General features: G+C 40.2%; 1 protein-coding gene and 1 non-coding gene across 6 annotated transcripts in view; one reads left to right on the top strand and one right to left on the bottom strand.

The window, feature by feature from the left end:
* COMMD1 (copper metabolism domain containing 1) overlaps window positions 1-23,865 on the top strand; it is a 188,071-nt gene that overhangs the window by 2,687 nt on the left and 161,519 nt on the right. For 2 of the 5 annotated variants that reach the window (XM_004005852.6, XM_012168684.5), the window contains exon 1: window positions 16,956-17,149. The exons of the other annotated variants lie outside the window; for them this stretch is intronic. In XM_004005852.6, the coding sequence (XP_004005901.2) occupies window positions 16,973-17,149 (177 nt within the window). In that variant the 5' untranslated portion in view covers window positions 16,956-16,972. Of the gene's footprint in view, window positions 1-16,955; window positions 17,150-23,865 lie in introns of those variants that run through there. 5 annotated transcript variants of the gene reach the window in all.
* Window positions 2,951-3,057, bottom strand: LOC114114142 (U6 spliceosomal RNA). Its single transcript, XR_003588981.1, has one exon. It is a non-coding gene; the product is annotated as a U6 spliceosomal RNA (small nuclear RNA).

Here is a 23,865-nt window from a genome sequence, read left to right as displayed (position 1 = left end):
AAATAGCTCAACTGGAATTTCATCACCTCCACTAGCTTTGTTTGTAGTGATGCTTCCTAAGGCCCATTTGACGTCACATTCCAGAATGTCTGGCTCTAGGTGAGTGATCACAACATAGTGGTTATCTGGATCATGAAGTTTTTTGTGTGTGTGTAGTTCTGTGTATTTTTTCCACCTCTTCTTTATATCTTCTGCTTCTGTTAGTTCCGTACTGTTTCTGTCCTTTATTGTGGCCATTTTTGCATGAAATGTTCCCTTGGTATCTCTAATTTTCTTGAAGAGATCTCTAGTCTTTCCCAGTCTATTGTTTTCCTCTGATTCTTTGAATTGATTGCTGAGGAAGGCTTTCTTATCTCTCCTTGCTATTCTTCAGTGTATGTATAACATAATTCGTGTAGCTTTTTAAATCCCTTAAAGATTGAAGGCAGGAGAAGAGGACAACAAAGGACAAGATGGTTGAATGACATCCCCAACTGGATGGACCTGAATTTGAGCAAGCTCTGGGAGTTGGTGATGGACAGGGAAGCCTGGCGTGCTGCAGTCCATGGGGCTTACAAAGAGTCGAACCCAACCGAGTGACTGAACAACAGCACCCCTGTCTTGCCTCTCTTCCCAGCCCCTTTACCTCTCTGCACTGGGAACCACTAGTTTTTTGGGGTTTTTTTTCCCCTCCTATATTTATGAGTCTGTTTCTGTTTTATTATATTCATTCACTGGTTTTATTTTTATAGAGTCCCTCATATAAGTGATAACATATAGTATTTATCTTTCTCTGACTAATTTCACTTAGCATGATATTCTCTGGATCCATCCATATTGTTGCAAATGGAATTTCATTCTTCCTGTGGCTGAGTAGGATTCCATTGTGTATATATACCACCTTTTCTTAATCCATTTATCTGTTGATGGACACTTAGGTTGCTTCCATATCTTGATGTTATGAATAATGCTACTATAAACATTGGGGTGCATATATCTTTTGGAGTTAGTGTTTTCCATTTTTTCAGATATATACTGAGGAATGGAATTGCTGGCTCATATGGTAGTTCTATTTTTTTCATTTTTTGAGAATCTTCCATGCTGTTTTTGACAGTGGCTATACCAGTTTACCTTCTCGCCAATATTTTTACCAGTGTTTGTTATTTGTGTTCTTTTTGCTGCTAGCATTCTGACAGGTATGGGGTGATAGCTCGTTGTGGTTTTGGTTGGCATATTTCTGATGATTAGTGTGTCTTTCTCTGATAATTAGTCACTCAGTAGTGTCCGACTCTTTGTGATCTCATGGACTGTAGTCTGCCGGGTCCTCATGGAATTCTCTAGACAAGAAGACTAGAGTGGGTTGCTGTTTCCTTCTTCAGGGGATCTTTCTGACCCAGGGATTGAACCCAGGTTTCCTGCATTGCAGGCAGATTCTTTACCATCTGAGATGCCAGGAGGCCCCTATGATATTGAACATCTTTTCCTGTGCTTGTTGATCATCTGTATGTCTGTTTTGAAAGAGTGTCCAGTCAGGTCTTCTGCCCATTTTTTAGTTTTCCTTTTTTAAAAAAAATACTGAGTTGTACAAGCTGTTTATATATTTTGAATAGTAACCCCATGTTGGTCATGTAATTTCCAAATATTTTCTCCCGTTCAGTAGATTGTTGACTTCCTTTGTGGTACAAAAGCTTTTTTAAAATTAAAAACTTTTTTAATTTTAATTTTTTTTGGTTGCATGCGATCTTTGTTACTGTGCATGTGCTTTCTCTAGTTCCAGAGAGCAGGGGATACTCTTTCTCGCGGTGTGTGGAAATCTAACTGTAGTAGCTTTTTTGTTGCGAAGCACAGGCTCTAGGCACACAGTGTTCGGTAGTTGTAACATGCAGGCTCAGTAGGTACTTGCTGGCTCTAGGGCCTGGGCTCAGAAGTTGTGACCCACGGGCTTAGCTGCTCCTTGGACTGTGGAATCTTCCAGGATCAGAGATTGAACCCATATCTCCAGCATTGGCAGGTGAATTCTTATCCACTGTACCACCAGGCAGTCATGTACAAAAGCTTTTAAGTTTAATTAAGTCCCATTTGGTGTTTTGTGGGTTTTTTTTTTCACTTTTGTTGCCTTGTGACTGCTTTTCTATTTAGATGTTGGAATTGATTGTTCTATATTGATTGATACTAGGTAGCAGTTAAGAGGTTTAAATACACAACTGGTTAAATACCAAAGAATCTTAAAATTTTTGGACCTGTGATTGCCTGCCAAGTCAGGACTGCCTGTGCAGTTAGTACAGGGCCCTTGTTTTACAGTAGCTTCTCCTGCATAACATAGTCACTGACTCTTTGGGACCCTGAACATTTTAGTAACAATCAGTTATTAGCTCAGTTATGTTTAGCTAGTTGCAGTGCTAAACCTTGTACACATTTCATCTCCTGTAATACTCTGAACAATCCTATGAAGTCAGTCTTTTATCTTTTTTTTGGTAGGAGACAGGGAATGAAGCACAAAGAGACCTGAATCTCAAGGTAAATAAATGGAAGCAGTATTCCAATAGAGCAACTTCAGAGGTAATAAGCTACAATGCTGGGCTTTTTTTACTTCTGTATTTTAGATTGGAGGCTTATGCAGGTGAAATTCTTTCAATATTTGTTCACAAATAATTTCTTTTTTTTTTTAGTTTTTTATTTTTTAAATTTTAAAATCTTTAATTCTTACATGCATTCCCAAACATGAACCCCCCTCCCACCTCCCTCCCCATAACATCTTTCTGGGTCATCCCCATGCACCAGCCCCAAGCATGCTGCATCCTGCGTCAGACATAGACTGGCGATTCAATTCACATGATAGTATACATGTTAGAATGTCATTCTCCCAAATCATCCCACCCTCTCCCTCTCCCTCTGAGTCCAAAAGTCCGTTATACACATCTGTGTCTCTTTCCCTGTCTTGCATACAGGGTCGTCATTGCCATCTTCCTAAAAAAATATGGAACGCTTCACGAATTTGCGTGTCATCCTTGCGCAGGGGCCATGCTAATCTTCTCTGTATCATTCCAATTTTAGTATATGTGCTGCCGAAGCGAGCACACCACAAATAATTTCTTAGCATCCACAAAATGATGGTTGCCTGAAATAGATTCAGTGATAATTTTTCGTAGTTCTTAATCCTCTGATCCTTAGAAGCTTTTACTCTCACTCAGGACACTGGCCCTAGAAGATGAAGCTTCTTAGGTGTTCCATGATCTATAAGTCTAGGGTTGATTTCTCTTCAAAGGATCAGATTATGTCAGTGTAGCCTCAAACATTGGAGAAGGAAATGGCAACCCACTCCAGTGTTCTTGCCTGGAAAATCCCACGTACAGAGGAACATGGTAGGCTGCAGTCTATGGGGTCGCTAAGAGTCTGACACGACTGAGTGATTTCACTTTCACTTTTCACTTTCATGCATTGGAGAAGGAAATGGCAACCCACTCCAGTGTTCTTGCCTGGAGAATCCCAAGGATGGGGGAGCCTGGTGGGCTGCCATCTATGGGGTCGCAGAGTCAGACATGACTAAAGCGACTTAGCAACAGTGGCAGCAACCTCAAATGTGCTATGATTATTTGTTAAAACAACTAGTGTAGTATGATGCAAACAAGTATGATGAGGATGATGGAAATAGCATTAATTTGGGAGCTCAAAATTCAGGCTTGAGTTCCATTTCTGCTATATCAGTTCAGTTCAGTCGTTCAGTTGTGTCCGACTCTGCGACCCCATGGACTGCAGCAGGCCAGGCTTCCCTTTCCATCACCAACTCCTGGAGCATGCTCAAATTCATGTCCATCCAGTCGGAGATGCCATCCAATCATCTCATCCTCTGTCATCCCCTTCTCCTCCTGCCTTCAATCTTTCCCAGCATCAGGGTCTTTTCCAATGAATCCATTCTTCGAATCGGGTGGCCAAAGTATTGGAGTTTCAGCTTCTGCATCAGTCCTTCCAATGAATATTCAGGACTGATTTCCTTTAGGAGTGACTGCTTTGATCTCCTTGCAGTCCAAGGGACTCTCAAGAGTATTCTTCAATACCACAGTTCAAAACCATCAATTTTTTGGCACTCAGTTTTCTTGATATTCTGACTCTGATTCATGACTACTGGAAAAACCATAGCTTTGACTAGATGGCCTTTGTTGGCAAGATTATGCTCTGCTTTTGAATATGCTATCTAGGTTGGTCATAGCTTTTCTTCCAAGGAGCAAGCAAATTTTTAATTTCATGGCTACAGTCACCATCTGCAGTGATTTTGCTGCTGCTGCTGCTAAGTCGATTCAGCTGGGTTCTACTCTGTGTGACCCCATAGACGGCAGCCCACTAGGCTTCTCTGTCCCTGGGATTCTCCAGGCAAGAATACTGGAGTGGGTTGCCACTTCCTTCTCCATGGCAGTGATTTTGGAGCCCCCCAAAATAAAGTTAGCCACTGTTTCCCCATGTATTTGCCATGAAGTGATGGGACCAGATGCCATGATCTTTGTTTTCTGAATGCTGAATTTTAAGCCAACTTTTTCACTCTCCTCTTTCACTTTCATCAAGAAGCTCTTTAGTTCTTCTTCACTTTCTGCCATAAGGGTGGTGTCATCTGTGTATCTGAGGTTATTGATATTTCTCTCAGCGATCTTGATTCCAGCTTGTGCTTCATCCAGCCCAGCGTTTTTGATGATGTAGTCGTCATACAAGTTAAATAAGCAAGGTGACAGTATACAGCTTTGATGTACTCCTTTCCCAATTTGGAACCAGTCTATTGTTCCATGTCCAGTTCTAACTGTTCCTTCTTGACCTACGTACAGATTTCTCAGGAGGCAGGTCAGGTGGTCTGGTATTCCCATCTCTTTCAGAATTTTCCACAGTTTTTTGTGATCCACACAGTCAAGACTTTGGCTTAGTCAATAGAGCAGAAGTAGATGTTTTTCTGGACTAGATGTGTAATCTTGGGACAGTCATTTAAGTTCTCTGGGTCTTATATTCCTCGTCTATAAAGTAGGAGGTTGAATTCAATGGCTTCTAAAGCTTAGTAAACTGTACTGTTTTTATCCGTGTGAGAAGTAGACCAGTTAGCCAGAAGTGACAAAGCAGAATTTGGAAGATGCCGTTGTTGGCTCTGGGGACAGTCTCCATAGGTGTGATACCTTAATTCTCTGAAAGATTTCAAGTTATAATTACGTATTTTTTTCTGTAACAATTGATATCAGAATTATTTTTCTTCCTAGGATTAAGCAATAATACATGCCCAAAGCCAAAGGCGGGTTCTAGCAAACTTAGAAGTTCTGTGATCTATTGTAAGTAAACAAGTAACCAGGTAGTCTATCTAGAAACAGAGATGAACTAATATTTAATTAGTATAGCACTCTCCAGAGCCATAAAAGTTGCAGATTTGTGGACAGACTAGATGACTCTTATTTTGGAGGTCTAGAAAGTATCCCATGGACGGAGGAGCCATGGGGTGGAGAAGAGTCGGACACGACTGAGCAACTTTACTTTCACTTTTCACTTTCATGCATTGGAGAAGGAAATGGCAACCCACTCCAGTGTTCTTGCCTGGAGAATCCCAGGGACAGGGGAGCCTGGTGGGCTGCCGTCTCTGGGGTCGCACAGAGTCGGACACGACTGAAGTGACTTAGCAGCAGCAGCAGCAGGAAGTGTGGTGGTGGGGCACAGCACTTTGATAGGCAGCAGACACTAGATACTTCCTGGCAGAAAATGAGACAAGCTGAATCTGAGTCTAATCAAATTCCTAGATGTAACTACAAATTTACAGATTTGTAGGACACACAAGGACAGGAAAATATATTTTTAAAAACTGATATCATGTGGATATAGTCAATAAAATCTAGATTATGAGAAACTCATTAGGACAAATGACCTACAAATAAATTACAAGAAAATAAAGCCCAATGAAGCTGGAAGGAGAACCTATAGCTAATTTCATTTGACTGGCTAATCTACTACTTAAATATTCAGACAAACTGTTAAAAAATATGAAGTTTGTAAGACAATTGGGAATTGATTGATTGATATTCTTTCATTATTAAGAAAGTGTTTTTCTTTTACTGTGTAAGATAGAATAATGTATTATTTTTTTAAGGACCTATATCTTTTAGAGAAGCATACTGAAATATTTACAGATAAACTGTTATGATGTCTGGGGTTTTCCAAATGAAAGAGAAGGGTCAAGTGGATGGGAGCAGAAAGGAAACAAGATAGGCAATTTATTTGTTGAAGTTGGTGATAGGGACATGGAAGCTCATTATACAATTGTTTTCGCTTTGTATGTGTTTGAAATTTTCCACAAGAAATGTTTTTTAAAAATGTTTGGATAATCAGAAAGAAAACAAGACTAGATTTCTCCAGGTATGCCCCATCTTTCCGAAATCAATCCCATTTAAAACCTTTGAGTCTGAATTTGAATTAAAATATTTTAAAATGCAGAATGAGAGTTTTGTTTTATGGCAATTTCATTCCAGATGCTTGCTATGATAGTTATATTGATTAGCACAGCCCACTAAAGGGTGAAATAACACACCAGATACATGGCGAGGTAGCCTGCAAATAAATGAGCCCCTTTATGCTCTGAACCATCATCTACTCTGTCACCAAGGTTCTGTATTTTGGGGTAGTGTGTCCTGAATCCTATTGTTACACTCTGGGGTTCCTAGTGTTTCTCAACACACCATTCTGTTTCATGCTTCCCTATATAAGGACATGCTATTTCACCTGCCGCATACCTGGCTATTCACATTAAGCCTGTCTTTGACCTATTCCGAGTTAGCCATTTTTTTCTTTCTCTCACCACCAATTCTGATAGCTACTTCTAGGTACTAGGTAGTAACAACCCTTAGTTCATGACTTTTTTTTTCTGTTGTTCACTGCATTTTAATAATTTATTGATGTAAAGGAGGAAAAAATAATTTTCCCTTCCACTTCTGTTCTGGTTGGGACACCTGTAACAAAAGACAGATTAATGAGAAAAACAAACAGGTTTACTAACATGTACACCTCGTATACCTGGAGAAGAAAATGGCAACCCACTCCAGCATTCTGGCCTGGAGAATTTCATGCAGAGGAGCCTGGCAGACTATAGTCCATGGAGTCTCATAGAGTTGGACATGGCTGAGCGACTGACACACACACACACCCCTTATATGTGGAATTTCCCTGGTGGCTAAGCAGTAAGGAATCCACCTGCAATGCAGGAGATGCAGAAGACATGGGTTTGATCCCTGGGTCAAGAAGATCCCCTGGAGGAGGAAATGGCAACCTATTCCAGTATTCTTGCCTGTAAAATCCCATGGACAGAGGAGCTTGGAGGGCTACAATCTAGAGGGTTGCAAAGAGTCAACATGACTGAGCAACTGAGCACAGTATATGCCTCATATATGCATGTGACATACCCAGGGAAAAATGAGTAACTCAAAGCAGTGGCTTAGAGCTCCTGTTTATATACCATCTTCAGCCAAAGACAAAAAAAAAAGGACCATGTCCAGAAGATCATTTATAGAGAGATGACAGGGAAAGGCATGATAAACAAGAGTGAGGTTTGAATCACAGATTTAAGTCGATTTCTTCTCCATCAATAAGGGTCTAAAATTGTCTTCTGGCATTTGTTTTTGTACTTCCTGGTAGACAGGGAAGGAGGAACACCTTTGAAAATGTTGTTTTAGTTGCTAAGTCTTTTGTGACCTGAGGGAGCTTAGCCCACCAAACTCCTCTGTTCATGGGATTTCCCAGGCAAAAATACTGGAATGGGTTGCCATTTCCTTTTCCAGGAAATCTTCCCAACCCAGGGATGGAACCCATGTCTCCTGCATTTGCAGGGGGTTTCTTTACCACTGAGCCACAGGGAAGTTCTTTGAAAATGTATGTCCTGCTTTTAAGTGAATAGGAGGAGGGCTGTGAGCTTTCCTTGTATCTGCTTCTCAGTTGCCTTCAGCTCAACATAATCCTTAAGCCAAAGTCATATATTTTGGGGTGGCATATTCTGCGACCACTCATTTACCTATTATTTTCTCTTTCCAGAATGTAAGATTTTAGAGGAGTGTGTCTTATTCATTCTCTGTCCCCTGGAGCCTAGCAGAAAGACTGGCACAAAACTCTGAATCAATATCTGTTAGTGGAGAGTGAATGGTGATCAAAATACAACTGGAAAAGGCAGAGGAGAGACAGGAAGCAAGGAGAGTTTATTGCAAAACTTAGGGCCAGTGTATTTCCACATTATCTCGGTTCACATTTTAAATTTTAATATTTTTAGAACTGGGAAACTTTATAAAAACACATATTGATGGCCTGGAACCAAAGAGCCTGTAAGCCATAAAAGGAGTAATTTACCAGGGCAAGTGACTAGCTGCTTTATGAGACTTAGAATGGGCATCTATTTGGCCACAGTGAAAAGCAAACTCGACCAGAAGGGCTGCTAGTTAGATGCTTGTAGTTTCCTTTGAGACAGGGCTCAGAGTATTTTCCTTGCTGTTGTCTTATAGCAATTAGGCAGTTCTTTTAATAGGCCTGCACCCAGGCTTATCATCTGGAAATCAGGTTGTGTTTTGAGATTTAAGAAAGCTTTGTACTTTGGTCCTTTTGTTTGAAAGGTATTCTAAAAATGCAATCCTTCCCAACCTAAAATAGTTACATTGACAATAGCAGCCTCTGGTGGCACAGAGGTGATTTTCTTTTATTGGTCACCTTGGTGTTTTGGAACCTGTAGGCTCAGGCAGGCCCTGTATTAAAAAAGCAAAATTCAACTCGGTAGATTTTAAAGATCTTATTGGCTTTCTTCATTGATTGATGAATCAGGCAGCATCCAGTCAAGCAAATAGAAAGTACAATAGCCCCAGGAGCTGTATGAAATAAAAGACTTATAGACAGAAGGGAGCAGGAACATGTGTTGTACAAGACAAAAAAGACTGTTTATTACAAGATCACCTTTGTTTAGGGGGTGGCAAGGATCTACCAGTTTACCTAAGTGGTATTGATTAGGAGATTTCCTGATTGGTAATTAAGTCTCAGTTTGGTGATGTGACTCTATCCTGGGCCTCCTTAACTTATTTTTAACAAGTGATATGTCCAGGTATTACATACACTGGAATGAGAGTTGAATAATGGTAACGATATGCAGAATTTCTCCTGCTTCTATTAATTGTGAGGATTAATTAGACTGGGAGTACTAAGAGAGAGCTCCTAAAGCCAGTGGGAAACTGGCAAGTATATATAGTTTCAGGGGGGCAAATTAACCCACAGATATTGTAGGCTGTATTTGATGTGTATTTGCATTTGGGGGAGAAAATATCTGAGGCTTCTATAAAATTCTGACTTTATCAAAATGTTTAAGAAACACTACGAAAGGTATATAGCTTTTCTCAGTGATGTAGAACAAGTGTTCTTTAAGCTTTTTGTTAAAAGGATTCTGATTTTAAGGCATAGTTATCATTTTTAAAAACTGAAATAGTTGATTTACAGTATTGTGTTAGTTTCAGGTATAGAGCAAAGTGATTCAGATATACATTTTTCCAGATTATTTTCCATTATAGGTTATTCAGTTCAGTTCAGTTCAGTTGCTTAGTCATGTCTGACCTCATGAACTGAGCACGTCAAGCCTCCCTGTCCATCACCAACTCCTGGAGTTTACTCAAACTCATGTCCACCGAGTCAGTGATGCTATTCAACCATCTCATCCTCTGTCGTCCCCTTCTCCTCCTGCCCCCAATCCCTCCCAGCATCAGGGTCTTTTAAAATGAGTCAGCTCTTCACATCAGGTGGCCAAAGTATTGGAGTTTCAGCTTCAGCATCAGTCCTTCCAAAGAACACCCAGGACTGATCTCCTTTAGGATGGACTGGTTTGATCTTGCAGTCCAAGGGACTCTCAAGAGTCTTCTCAAATACCACAGTTCAAAAGCATCAATTTTTCTGCGCTCAGCTTTCTTTATAGTTCAACTCTCACATCCATACATGACTACTGGAAAAACCATAGCCTTGACTAGATGGACCTTTGTTGACAAACTAATGTCTCTGCTTTTTAATATGCTGTCTAGGTTGGTCATAACTTTCCTTCCAAGGAGTAAGTGTCTTTTAATTTCATGGCTGCAATCACCATCTGCAGTGATTTTGGAGCCCCCCAAAATAAAGTCAGCCACTGTTTCCATTATTTCCCCATCTAGTTGCCATTATAGAATATTGAATATAGTTCTCTGTGCTATACAGTAAATCCTGTTGCTTATCTATTTTAGGTATAGTAGTTTGTACCTGTTAATCCCGTAATCCTAGTTTATCCCTCCCCTGCTTTCTTCTTTAGTAACCATGAGTTTGTCTTCTATGTCTATGAGTCTATTTCTGTTTTGTATATAAAAGTTCATTTGTATAATTTCTTTTTTAGATTCCACATATAGCAATACTACGTATTTGTCTGACTTACTTCATTTAGTATGATATTCTCTAGGTCCAACCATGTTGCTCTAAATGGCAATATTTCATTTTTATGGGTTAGTAATATTTGTGTGTGTGTGTGTGTGTGTGTGTGTGTGTGTGTATGTATGCAAAGTAAAGTGAAAGTGTTAGTTGTTCAGTCATGTCTAGCTCTTACAGTTGTGTCTGACTCTTTGTGACGCCATGGACTGTAGCCCATCAGGCTTCTCAGTACATGGAATTCTCCAGGCAAGAATACTGAAGTAGATAGCCATTCCCTTCTCCAGGGGATCTTCCCGACCCAGGGATTGAGCCGGGGTCTCCTCCATTGCAGGCATTTCTTTACTGTCTGAGCCACCAGGGAAGCCTCTGTGTGTGTGTGTGTGTGTGTGTGTGTGTGTGTGTGTGTGTGTGTGGTGGTTTGTGTCCGACTCGTGTGTGTGTGTGTGTGTGTGTGTGTGGTGGTTTAGTCACTAGTTTGTGTCCGACTCTTGTGACCCCATGGACTGTAGCCCACCAGGATCCTCTGTTCATGGGATTCCCCAGGCAAGAATACTGGAATGGGCTACCATTTCCTTCTCTAGGGGATATTCCCAATTCAGGGGTTGAACCCACATCTCCTGCACTGCAGGCAGATTCTTTACTGTCTGAGCTATCAGGGAAGCCCGTGTGTGTGTGTGTGTGTGTGTGTGTGTGTGTGTGTGTGTGTGTGTGTGTGTGTGTGTGTGTGTTATGTATATATATACATATATATATGTAACATATATACTATATCTTTCTAAACCAGTTATCTCTTGATGGGCCCTTTATTTATTTCTATTGACCACACAGTGCAGCTTACGAGAGCTCAGCTCCCTGAGCAGAGATTGAACCTGGGCCACAGCAGTGAAAGCCTGGAATCTAACCACTCAGCTACTAAATAGCTCCCGATGGGCACTTCAATATATCATTTCATTAAATAACTTTTTATTACAACAGTATTACATGTACACTGTACAGTTCAGTTCAGTCGCTCAGCCATGTCCAACTCTTTGCAACCCCATTGACTGCAGCACGCCAGGCCTCCGTGTCCATCACCTCTCCGGCAGTTTACCGAACTCGTGTCCATTGAGTCAGTGATGCCATCCAACCGTCTCATCCTCTGTCATCCCCTTCCCCTCCTCCTTCTGTGTACTGAGAACCTGTCTTGTCCCCTAAAATCTTTCCCAGCATCAGGGTCTTTTCAAATGAGTCAGTTCTTCACATCAGGTGGCCAAAGTATTAGAGTTTCAGCTTCAACATCAGTCCTCCCAATGAACACTCAGGACTGATCTCCTTTAGGATGGACTGGTTAGACCTCCTTGCAGTCCAAGGGACTCTCAAGAGTCTTCTCCAACACCACAGTTCAAAAGCATCAATTCTCCTATGCTCAGCTTTAAATATAGTCCAACTATCACATCCATATATGACCTCTGGAAAAACCATAGCCTTGAGTAGACAGACCTTTGTTGACGAAGTAATGTCTCTGCTTTTTAATATGCTGTCAAGGTTGATCATAACTTTCCTTCCAAGGAGTAGCTTTTTAAAATTTCATCACTTCAATCACCAGCTGCAGTGATTTTGGAGCCCCCCAAAATAAAGTCTGTCATGGTTTCCACTGTTTCCCCGTCTATTTGCCATGAAGTGATGGGACCGGATGCCATGATCTTTGTTTTCTGAATGTTGAGCTTTAAGCCAACTTTTTCACTCTCCACTTTCACTTTCATCAAGAGGCTCTTTAGTTCTTCTTCACTTTGTGCCATAAGGGTGGTGTCATCTGCATATCTGAGGTTATTGATATTTCTCCTGGCAATCTTGATTCCAGCTTGTGCTTCATCCAGCTCAGCATTTCTCATGATGTATCTGCATATAAGTTAAATAAGCAGAGTGGCAATATACAGCCTTGATGTACTCCTTTTCCTATTTGGAACCAGTCTGTTGTTCCACATTCAGTTCTAACTGTTCACACAGGTTTCTCAAGAGGCAGGTCAGGTGGTCTGGTATTCACATCTCTTTCAGAATTTTCCACAGTTTGTTGTGATCCACACAGTCAAAGGCTTTGTCATAGTCAAGAAAGCAGAAATAGATGTTTTTTCTGGAACTTTCTTGCTTTTGCAATGATCCAGCAGATGCTGGCAATTTGATCTCTGGTTCCTCTGCCTTTTCTAAAACCAGCTTGAACATCTGGAAGTTCACGGTTCACGCATTGCTGAAGCCTGGCTTGGAGAATTGTAAGCATTACTTTACTAGCATGTGAGATGAGTGCAATTTTGCGGTAGTTTGAGCATTCTTTGGCATTGCCTTTCTTTGGGATTGGAATGAAAACTGACCTTTTCCAGTCCTGTGGCCATTGCTGAGTTTTCCAAATTTGTTGACATATTGAGTGGAGCACTTTGACAGCATCATCTTTTAGGATTTGAAATAGCTCAACTGGAATTCCATCACCTCCACTAGCTTTGTTCCTAGTGATGCTTCCTAAGGCCCACTTGACTTCACATTCCAGGATGTCTGGCTCTAGATGAGTGATCACACCATTGTGATGATCTGGGATGTGAAGATCTGTTTTGTACAGTTCTGTGTATTCTTGCCTTCTCTTCTTAATGTCTTCTTCTTTGTACACTGTAGACATTTAGAAAAATCAGGTTAGCAGAAAGAAGCAAATAAAAGCCATTTGCTCAGAGATATACTTCATAACCATTTTGGTGACTAACCTTCTGGATTTTTCTAGGCAGGTTGATAGATTCAACTCTATAAACCCAAGGAACATTTTGCAATATAAGTAACAAGCATTAGTATTCCTAATGTATAAAGAGCATTTAGAAATCACTGAAGTGACAGAAGCCTCTGTAGAAGATGGACAAGGAAATGGGAAGATATACCAGCAGTCAATCACTATATATAAAAAGTCCTCGCATAAAGGTGGTTGTTTAAAACAAGACAGCAGGACCCAAATGGAGTCACTTATCCTAAACAAACTCCACATCACCAAACTGAGAATTACTGTTTAAGCTCTCAAGAAATGGAATCTTAAACCAGTCAATCAGGAATTGCCTAATCAGCACTAGTTAGGTAATCTGCCTGATAGATCCTTGACATCCTCTAAAGGAAGATTACCCTGTTAATAACCAACCTGATTTTTGTTTTGAAGTATAACTTCTTGTTCTCACTCCCTTTTGCCTATAAAAATCTTTCATTTTTGTACAGCTCCTTTGAGCACCTTTCTAGCTAAGATTGGATGCTCCCCTATTCATGAATTATTAAATAAAGTAATCAGATCTTTAAAATTTACCAAGTTGAATTTTTTTTAACAGTTCAGAAGGTACAAACTTCCATTTTTAAAATAAATAAATCCTGGACTTCCCTGGTGGTACAGTGGATAAGAATCTGCCTGCCAATGAGGGGACATGGGTTCCATTCCTGGTCCCAGAAGAGTCCGGCCTGGAGCCTGTGCTCTGCAACAAGAGAAGCCACCGCAATGAGAAGCCTGCGCTCCACAATGAAGCGTAGCCTCCATGCGCCGCAACTAGAGAAAGCCTGCACACAGCAACAAAGACCCAGTGCAGTCAAAAATAAATAAAGAAAATAAGTCCTGGGAATGTAATGTACAACATGTAATTCTAGTTAGTGATACTGTATTTTTTTTTTTTTAATTTATGGCTCAACTGTAAGGCCTGTGGGATCTTAGTTCCCTGACCAGGGATTGAACCCAGGCCCTTGACCACAAAGGTGAGTCCTAAGAGTTGGATTGCTAGGGAATTCCCAAGAATTGCTAAGAGAGTTAATTAAAAAAAATTCTCATCACAAGGAAAAAAAAAATGCAGCTGTGTGATGATGGATGTTAAATAGACTTACTCTACTGATCATTTACAGTACATACAAATAGAATCATTACATTGTATGTTTGCAACCATTATATTGTCAATTATATAGATGAAAAAAAAATTCACCCTCAAAATTTAAGAAATGCATATTAAAACAATAAGATAACATTTCTTTTGTATCAGATGGCAAAGATGATAAAGAATAGTATTAGTGTTTTAAGGTTTCATGGAAATAAATTGCTACAGCTTTTCTGTTGGGTAATTTGGAAGTCATGTGCTTAATAGTGCTTTTTATCCACTTACCACCCTTATATTACTTTTTCCCTTACATGGACCATTCTCTCCAACTCCTCCAGGCACACTTAACAGAATGTATAGTTTATTTCTAGATTTGCTTTTCTTTGAGTTATGAAGCATCTCTGAGTTTGCTTTTTAGAAAATTAATTTCTTTAAGGAAAGAAATACCTTACATCTTTTCTAGTACAAAGAATACCTCCTGACTTCAGGTAGATGATGGGTAGATATTAAAATAGTCCAGACCAGTGATTCTGAACAAGATGGTACTACTTTGAAAGGGGTATTTCAATTGTCCCAGTTATGGAAGAGGAAAAATGGCCCAGGCCAGATGGGCACCGGGAATACAAAATGTCTTGCCATGCAAGGGACATTCATATAGGTGAAAAACTTACCTCTTTGTTATTGTCTGAGCCCGAATTCTAAAAATTATACATTGAAATGCATATATTATAACTTATTTTCCTTTTATTTTTGTCCTAAATTATGGTTAAGTCATTGATTTTAAGTTGAGATATAATTCACATACTACTGAAATTCATATTCTTTTAAAGTTACAATTCAGCGGGTTTAGTATATTCACGAAGTTGTACAATGATAACCACTAATTCTAGAATGCTTTCATCATCCCCAAAAGAAACCCACTGGCAGTCATTCCTCATTCCCCACTCCTCTAGTTCATCTGCTTTCTGTCTCTATGTTTCTACCTGTTTTGTACATTTCATATAAACAGGATTGTACACTATCTGGCCTTTTGTGGCTTTCTTCTTTCACTTAGCATTCTTTTAAGGCTCATCTATGTTGCAGCATATATCGGTAACTCATTTTTTTTTATGTTTAATTGAAGGATAATTGCTTTAAGTGTTGTGTTGGTTTCTGCCAAACATTGAATGAATCAGCCATAGGTATACATATGTTTGGGGCTTCCCTGGTGGCTCAGATGGTGAAGAATCTGCCTGCAATGCAGGAGATCTGGGTTTGATCCCTGGGTTGGGAAGATCCCCTGGAGGAGGCATGGCAGCCCACTCCATTATTCTTGCCTGGAGAATTCCATAGACAGAGGAACCTGGCAGGCTACAGTCCATGGGGTCACAACGAGTTGGACACAACTGAGTGACTAAGCACAGCACAGCATGCATATGTCCCTCCCTTTTGAACCTCCCTCCCACCTCCCTCCCCATCCCACCCTTCTAGGTTATTACAGAGCCCAGGTTTGAGTTCTGTGAGTCATACAGCAAATTCCTATTGGCTATTTATTTAACGTATGGTAATGTGTGCTTCCATGTTACTCTCTATATACATCCCACCTTCTCCTTCCTCTCCCCTGACCTGGTCCATAAGTCCATTCTCTATGTCTGAGTCTCCATTGCTTCATTTATTTTTATTTATTTTGCTGCACAGGATCTTCAATTTTTGCGGCATGTGGGATCTTTTGTGGTGACATATGGACTCTTAGTTGCAGCATGTGGGATCTAGTTTCCCAACCAGGGATTGAACGAAGGGTCCCTGCATTGGGAACCCAGAGTCTTAGCCACTGGACCAGTAGGGAAGTCCTGTAACTCATTCTTCTTTATTGGTGAATAATACATTGATTTTTGGAAATTATATGGGCAGGAAGTTATATTATCTATGCACTTTATTTCAGGCTAGTAAAGAGTTTACAAAATATTTGTTATAGAAAGGAACATTGAATAAGAAGCACTAAGCTAGTTGGAAACACAAGACCATGTATGTATGTAAAAAGGCAGTTAACAACCCAAGCAGACATACTATCAAGTAGAGTCAAATTTTCGGGGACGAAAGGATTGGGATTAGGCTAGGATAGGATTAGGCAGAGATCAGATTTGAGTGATAGATCCTATTCAGTTAAAGGACTGGCAAAGCCTAGAGGGCGAAACAGCCAACCAAAACTTAAACCGCCACCGGCATAGCATGCTACTCCATCTAAAGTAATCTTCACCGAGTAATTTCCTCTCTGAGTAGGCCCTGGGGTTGAAGAGGGAAATCAGCAGAAGCAAAATGAGGGGTCAATGAATTGATAGCTCCGCACTGGCAAATGTACGGGTTGTGTTTTGCAGAGCTTGTTATTGTTCAGTCGCTACGACCTGTCCAGCTCTCTGCGATCCCATGGACTGCAGCACGCCAGGCTTCTCTGTCCATCACTATCTCCCTGAGTTTGCTCAAACTCATGTCCATTGAGTCAGTGATGCCATCCAGCCATCTCATACTCTGTCGCCCCCTTCTCTTGCCCTCTAGTTTTCCCAGCATTAGGGTCTTTTACAATGAGTCAGCTCTTCGCATCAGGTGCAGAGCTGGGAGCTGCTAACAGCGACCTCTGCTGGCACTCCTCCGCCACTTTCCTCTCGCGCGTTTGTCCGGCAGTTTAGGCCCATCTCGGCTGCCGTAGTGCTGTCGCGCTCAGCTGTCAGTGGCCTTTGCTAACCATGGCGGCCGAACTTGAGAGTTCCAAGTGCCTGAGTGGGCTGTTGAGCGGCCTGGCTCAGGATACTTTCTACGGGCACCCGGGCATCACGGAAGAGCTGCTGCGGAGCCAGCTGTATCCGGAGGTGTCACTTGAGGAGTTCCGCCCCTTTCTGGCGAAGATGAAGGGGATTCTTAAGGTAGCGCTTCTCTCCGCAGCCTCTGCTGCGGAGCCGAGTCTCTTCCCTGCCGCCCTCCAACTGGTCCCCTCCGAAGCCGAAAGGCTTCCCTCCTCAGACCTCCACTCCAGGGGCTCCATGTTATGCTTCATCAGGTCCCCGGCGCTCGCTCTGTCGCCTCTTCTCACTTTCTTAGGGCTCCCGGCAGCAGTGCTGACCGACACCCACCGAAGACTCGGGTTTTGTCTCTGGGCACTTCTCTGTTGTGTAGGTCACGATTTCGAGTTGCCTCTGCAGATCTCTGCGCTCCATACTATTTAATATTAAGAGCGATCAAGCCAGCAGTTTTCCTGCGCCGTTGAAGTGTTCAAGAGTGTTAGTGGTCAAATGTTTGCCGGGATAAGGGGTGGATTAGCCCTGTCAAGCAGTTTACTGTAAGGTTAGGAGAGCATGTTCATTAGCTTGAAGTCAAAGCGTAGCTCAGCCTTCCCCAGTAGAAATGCAGTGAGAGCCAAACATAACAACTTTACAATTTCTAGCAGCCTCATTTAAAAAAAGTAAAAAGAAAAACGTGAAACTAATTTTAATATTTAACCCAATATATCCAAAGTATTTGTTCCCATGTAATTAATATACAAAATATTAATGAAATGTTTTATATTAGTTTTTTCATTAGGCCTTTGAAATCTGGTGTATATTTTGCATTTAAAGCACATGTCAAATTGGACTAGTCACTACTGCAAATGCTCGACAGTCATACGTGGCTAATGGCTACCTTATTGGATCATACTGGGTTAGACTAAGAACTAGCAATAGGATGGAATCTAGTAATGAAGTGTACGCAAGAGATAATTTGTAGAAATATATTTTTGGGGGGGGCTTTCTATGTGTTGGGAATTCTTTTAGACATTTTCTATTTTGTTTAATTTGTTTCTTGCAGAAACCTTATGTGGTACACCCCCATTTTAAAAATTGGGAAACAGGCTCTGGGAGTCTAAGCGTTTAGCCTAATGGTTACACTGATGAAAATCAGTGTTGAAATTTCATCTGTTATCCTTTTGCACTTGCTGTGTTTCAGAACTGCTTCTGGTACCTTAAAGGGCAGTTATGTTTCTTTTTTTTAAAAACTGCTTTTGCTTATAGGATTGGAATCTGGAAAAAGAAAACCGAAGCAATTATTGAAAACAAAGTAAATGGATTGTCTTATTGAAATGTAAGAAGTAATATCTCATATGTGATTCTGGACATTTTAAGTAATTTTGGTTACGATGAGTCACTAGTGAATGTCTTCTGTTTCTATCAAATGTTACTCTTAAAGTGATAAGAAAAGATTTCTTAGAGAATTTGACATCTTACCTGAATTTCTGAAGTGTTTGCTAGGCCTGTAAGGGAATGAGGATAAGGGACTGAAGACTGAAAATTAAGAACACCACAGTGTTTTAGAATCTCTAAATATTGGGGGATATTTTGAATCTTTTGTTACGACAAAAATTGAAATATACTGAGAAAGAGTATTGTGGAAACCCTCCTTTATTTTCTTTAAAATACATTGCCATGTAATATCTAGATCTTGCTCTCACTATTCTCAGTCCTCTGCCTGAGGCTGGATTGAGTAGCAGGAATCTTGGTTTTGGGAGTAGAACTGAAGATTTGCCTGTGCTTCACAGTTTGAGGTAGGAAGGGAAAAAGACTTTGATTGGTTGGCTTAGGGCTGAAACTATGGGCTCAAGATAATATCAAGTTCCAGTCTTCATTTACCTTGTAAGCACCACTGAGGGATAAACATCTCTAATTCTTATGAAAACGTAAAAAGTAAATATGAATTTAAACAAAAAGGCTTTGAGCAGAGATGGAATGTCCATCTGCAATAGAAGAGAACATACACAAATAAACATTATACAAGGATGCATAGTATTTGGAATTAGAGGTCTGAGTGGACTACTTGTGGACAGAAAAGAGATATTAGCTCTTTCTGGCAAATTTCCTGGAAATGCCATTTTTGTTGCTCTTGAAGAAAATATAGAGTATTTTAGATTAAAATGAAGGGCAGCCATATAGGGCATTTAGGCTAAGAAAATAGCAGAGGTGGAGCAGGAAAACGTAGAGCACATTCAAGAAATGGTGAACAGTCTAATTTGACCAATGCATGGCCATACCCAGTTTGGAGTATTGGTTGAGGAGGCAAGAAAAAAGGGAAACTACTTTTTATTCCTTTATTCTTGCTTTTTAGCAGGTTATACTTTTTTCCCCTTCAATTAAAAAAATTTTGGTAAAGTACACAAAACATAAAATTTATCATCTTAACCCATTTCAAAGTATACAGTTCATTGGTATTAAATACACTGATAATGTTGTACATCCATCACAACCATCTGTATCTGTAACTTCGCCTTGCAGAACTGAAACCCTTACCCATTAAACAGTAACTCCATATAAATCACATCTCACTCCCTGACCAGCGCCCTCCATTTTACTTTCTGTCTTTATGATTTTGACTACTCTAAGTGTAACATATAAGAGGAATCATATAGTATTTGACTTTTTTTGTGACTGGATTATTTCATTCCACCATGGTATCTTTCCGGTTCATCCATGTTATGGTGTATGTCAGAAATTCCTTCCTTTCAAAGACTAAATAATTGTCCATTGTATGTATCAGTATGCACCACACTTTGCTTATCCATTCATGTGTCAGTGAACACGTAGGTTGCCTCCTTGCTTTAGCTCTTGTTAATAGTGCTGCTGTGGATATGGGTATACAAATACCTCTTTGAGGCCCTGCTTTCAATTCTTCTGGGTATATACCCAGAAGTGGAATTGCTCATATGGTAATTCTATTTTTAATTTTTTGAGAAACTGCCATCCTGTTTTCAACAGCAGCTGTGTCATGTTACCTTCCTACCAGCAGTGTACAAGAACTCCAATTTCTTCACATCCTCATCAGCACTTGTTATTTTCTGGGTGTGTCTGTGTGTATATTTTGACGGTAGCCATACTAATGACTATGAAGTGGGCAGGGTATACGTTTTTACATAATGATGACTGCAGAGGTCAAAACAGTTTTTTCTTCTGTCTATGGAGTCTCAACAATCTTGAATTCAACGTGCAGGCTAGAAGACAAGCAGTGAGGAAAAATATTAAAGAAAATGTAGGAATCTAGACAGAGGGGAAAAAGAAAACTAAGGATAAACATGGAGTAGTGTCATACCTTTCAGTGATCTATAGAGCCTAAAGTTCTACAGAGAGAGTGAAAATGAAGAGGGACAACAGAGGTAGGAGGAAAGGAAGGAAGGGATGTGAAACTCCCAGCAGGGAATAGGCAGTGGGTATATGTTGATAGTCTCCTTGTTGCCAGCTGCCTGCCTTCCTTTATTCATAGGCTATGTTTCAAGTTCAGCTGCTTCCTGAGCTGTAGCCTTTCCCTCTAACCTTCACATTCTGTGCCCAGGTGTAGTGTACTGACTGCTCACATTTGTACTGGCGCCTGTTTTCCTCTTGAACAGGAGCTTTTCTGCCCTACTTGGCTGGGACATGAACCCTTTAGGGCAAACCCTTCATCAGTGTGTAGATACATGAAGCTGACTCTTCACTAGCTTTAGTTTTATTTTTTGGTATCTCCTGAGAAGCAGTGAAATCAGTGATTTGAGTTTGGTGTATTTAGTTAGGGAAATGACATCCCCTATAAATACTCTGCCATGTTTATCTAATTTTTTTTTTGCTGCTTATATTTATAATTTCAACTTCTCGTAGATATGTGTTTGCCTAATCTCGGTTTCTTGCTTCCGCTGTTAACCTCTCAGGGATGCTCCTCAATTCTAGTTTACTAGAATTCTGGAGAAAGATCTTAACTATGAAGCTGGATCACAGTTTGTACACTTATGTTCTCTGTTCACTACTGCCCTCTGTTGGTGACATTAGTATATTTCCTCACCGAAATTTCCTATTAAACGAAAATTTTTAAGGAAAATTCTGTTGAGTATTGTTTTGTCTGTTGTTGATACAGGTCTTCCCCAGTGGTTTAGCGGTAGAGAATCTGCCTGCGGTGCCGGAGGTGCAGTTGGCGCAGGTTCAATCTCTGGGTCAGGAAGACCCCCTGGAGGAGGAAGTGGCCCCCTATTCTAGTATTCTCGCCAGGAAAATCCTACGGTCAGAGGAGCTTCTCAGGCTACAGTTGTGGGGTTGCAAAGAGTTGGACGCAACTGAGCATGTGCACGTGCGTGCGCGCGCGCGCGCACACACACACACACACACACACACACACACACATTGTTGATATCCTTTGTTCACATTCTTGCTATCACTTTTAAAAAAAATTGAAGTATAGTTGATTTACAGTTATTAGTTCAAGGTGTATAGCATAGTGATTCAATATTTTTATAGATTATACTCCATTTAAAGCTATTAGAAAATAATGGCTATATTTTCCTGGGCTGTACAATCTATCCTTATTGCTTATTTATTTTATACTATCTTCTCTATGGTGGCTCAGACAGTAAAAGCAACTGCCTGCAATGCGGGAGACCTGGGTTTGATCCCTGGGTCAGGAAGATCCCCTGGAGAAGGAAATGGCACCCCGCTCCAGTACTCTTGCCTGGAAAATTCCATGGGTGGAGGAGCCTGGTGGGCTGCAGTCCATGGGTTTGCCAAGAGTCGGACACGACTGAGCGACTTCACTTTCACTTTTCATCTTCTCTATGATTTGTATTAAAAGTATGTTTAAATTCTATTTAGAAATCTGTAAATACATGCCGCAGTTTATGGCTTGGCTCTCCCGTTCCACTTTTGTCTTCTACAGTCTGCCTCCTACCTCCTACAGCACAGCTGCCAGTGAACCTCGGTTTTTCCCCAACTTTACTGAGATATGACAAATAAACCAGTGACCTTTTTAAACCATACATCATACCTACTGACTGCCTTGCTTTCAACCATGTCATATTCCTGAGCTTAAAATAAGATCCAGTCCTTTTTACCATAGCCTATAGTTTCCTGTGATCTCACCTTTACCAGTTTCTCTGATCTCATTGTCTTATTCCAGCCCCACTAACCTTGTCTTTATTTAAACCTGTTAGGTGCTTTCTGAATCTGTTCAGGACCTTTGCAGGTAGTTGTCCATATGCCTGCAGTGCTTTTCCCCCAGATATTCATTTGGATTGTTTTTTTACTTCATTCATTCTCTAGCTAAAAGTGATTTCCTATGAGGTCTTCCCTGATCCATGCAAAGAGCCTCACCCTTCCACCCCCACTCTTTTTGCCCTGCTTTACTTATTCTCATACTTCTTACTAACTGAAATTATATATACCCTATTGGAATGTAAGCATTAAGAGGGCAGCGCTTTATTATTACTTTTTCCATTTTTTAAAATCACTAACACCTAAAGCTGTTTTTGGCACATGGTATGCATTTAGTAAAAATCTGTAGAATATGTGAATGAATGGATAGTGCTTAAATGTGGAGATTGCCATTAAAAAAGTAATCACAGAGAGAAAACCTATATTACTTCTGTATGGGAAGAGCTGGAAGGAGTCATACTGTGGAAGGTTATAACCAGGGGTCAGCAAGCTATGACCCCTGGGACAAATCTGGCCTGCAGCCCATTTTCATAAATACATTTTTATTGGAACATGGCCATGTGCTCATTCATTTACATCTTGTCTGTAACAGCTTCCACCACTGTAATAATAGAGTTGAGTGGTTGTAACAGAGATCTTGTGGCCTTCAAAGCCTAAGATATTTACTACCTGAATCTTTATAGAAAAAGTTTGGTGATTCCTTTCTTAGAATTTGTTCCTAAATTCATATGTAATACTTGGAAACAATCTTGTATATAAATTATATGTTGGTTGCTGCTGCTGATTTAGTTGCTAAATCATGTCCGACTCTTTGCGACCCTGTGAACTGTAGCCCACCAGGCTCCTCTATCCATGGATTTCCCTGGCAAGAATACTGGGATGGGTTACCATTTCCTTCTCCAGATCTTCCTGACGCAGGGATCAAACCTCTGTCTCCTGCTTGGCAGGTGGATTCTTATACCATTGAGTTGCTAGGAAGGCCCTATTTATTGGTTACTTGATAGAAATCTAAAATAGAAATATATAAGAAATAGGGATTATTTGGTCTTATGCACACTTGAGGAATTTCACTAATCTCTTCTTTAGGTCATGAAGCTTGTGGTAAATGAGAAATAAGCTTTAATAATTCTGTAGTGCTATATGTATTCTTGGTAAGACATAATTTGAATTTGGATTTTTTTCATAGTAAGAGGATGTAAAATTAACATAAAATGTATAAAATCAATGTTGCAAGCTTAAGAGTCAAGTTATACCATCAATGTTATGAAAACTGGTTTACATTTATATGAGAAAATAACATCAGTAACATATTAAGATTTAAAGTAGTAAAAGATTAAGAAATATTTTTATCTATAAAAACCCGCTTTTGTGTCTACTCTTGAAGCTATGAAAATTTGTAATTTTTTGAGAACTAGATTGACCAGAAAGGAAAGACCTGTGGTAATACAGTCTTGGTGTGTCTTATAACAGAAATAGGTCTTCTGAAGGATGCTGCATTTAGTTAATTTTCAGTTTTGCAAACATTTACCTACCTATATGCTTTCCCTTAATACTTTTTATTGTAAATATTATTTAACTTTACAGAAAATACAGAAATCAGATGTGCAAAAACACACAAGTATCATCTGTTGACATCAGTTCAGTTCAGTTCAGTTCAGTCGCTCAGT

Source organism: Ovis aries, chromosome 3 (assembly GCF_016772045.2).
Source record: "Ovis aries strain OAR_USU_Benz2616 breed Rambouillet chromosome 3, ARS-UI_Ramb_v3.0, whole genome shotgun sequence".
Classification (NCBI taxonomy): Eukaryota; Metazoa; Chordata; class Mammalia; order Artiodactyla; family Bovidae; genus Ovis; species Ovis aries.
The sequence above is the reverse complement of the archived record's forward strand: the minus strand, read 5'-3'. Positions and strand labels throughout refer to the sequence as shown.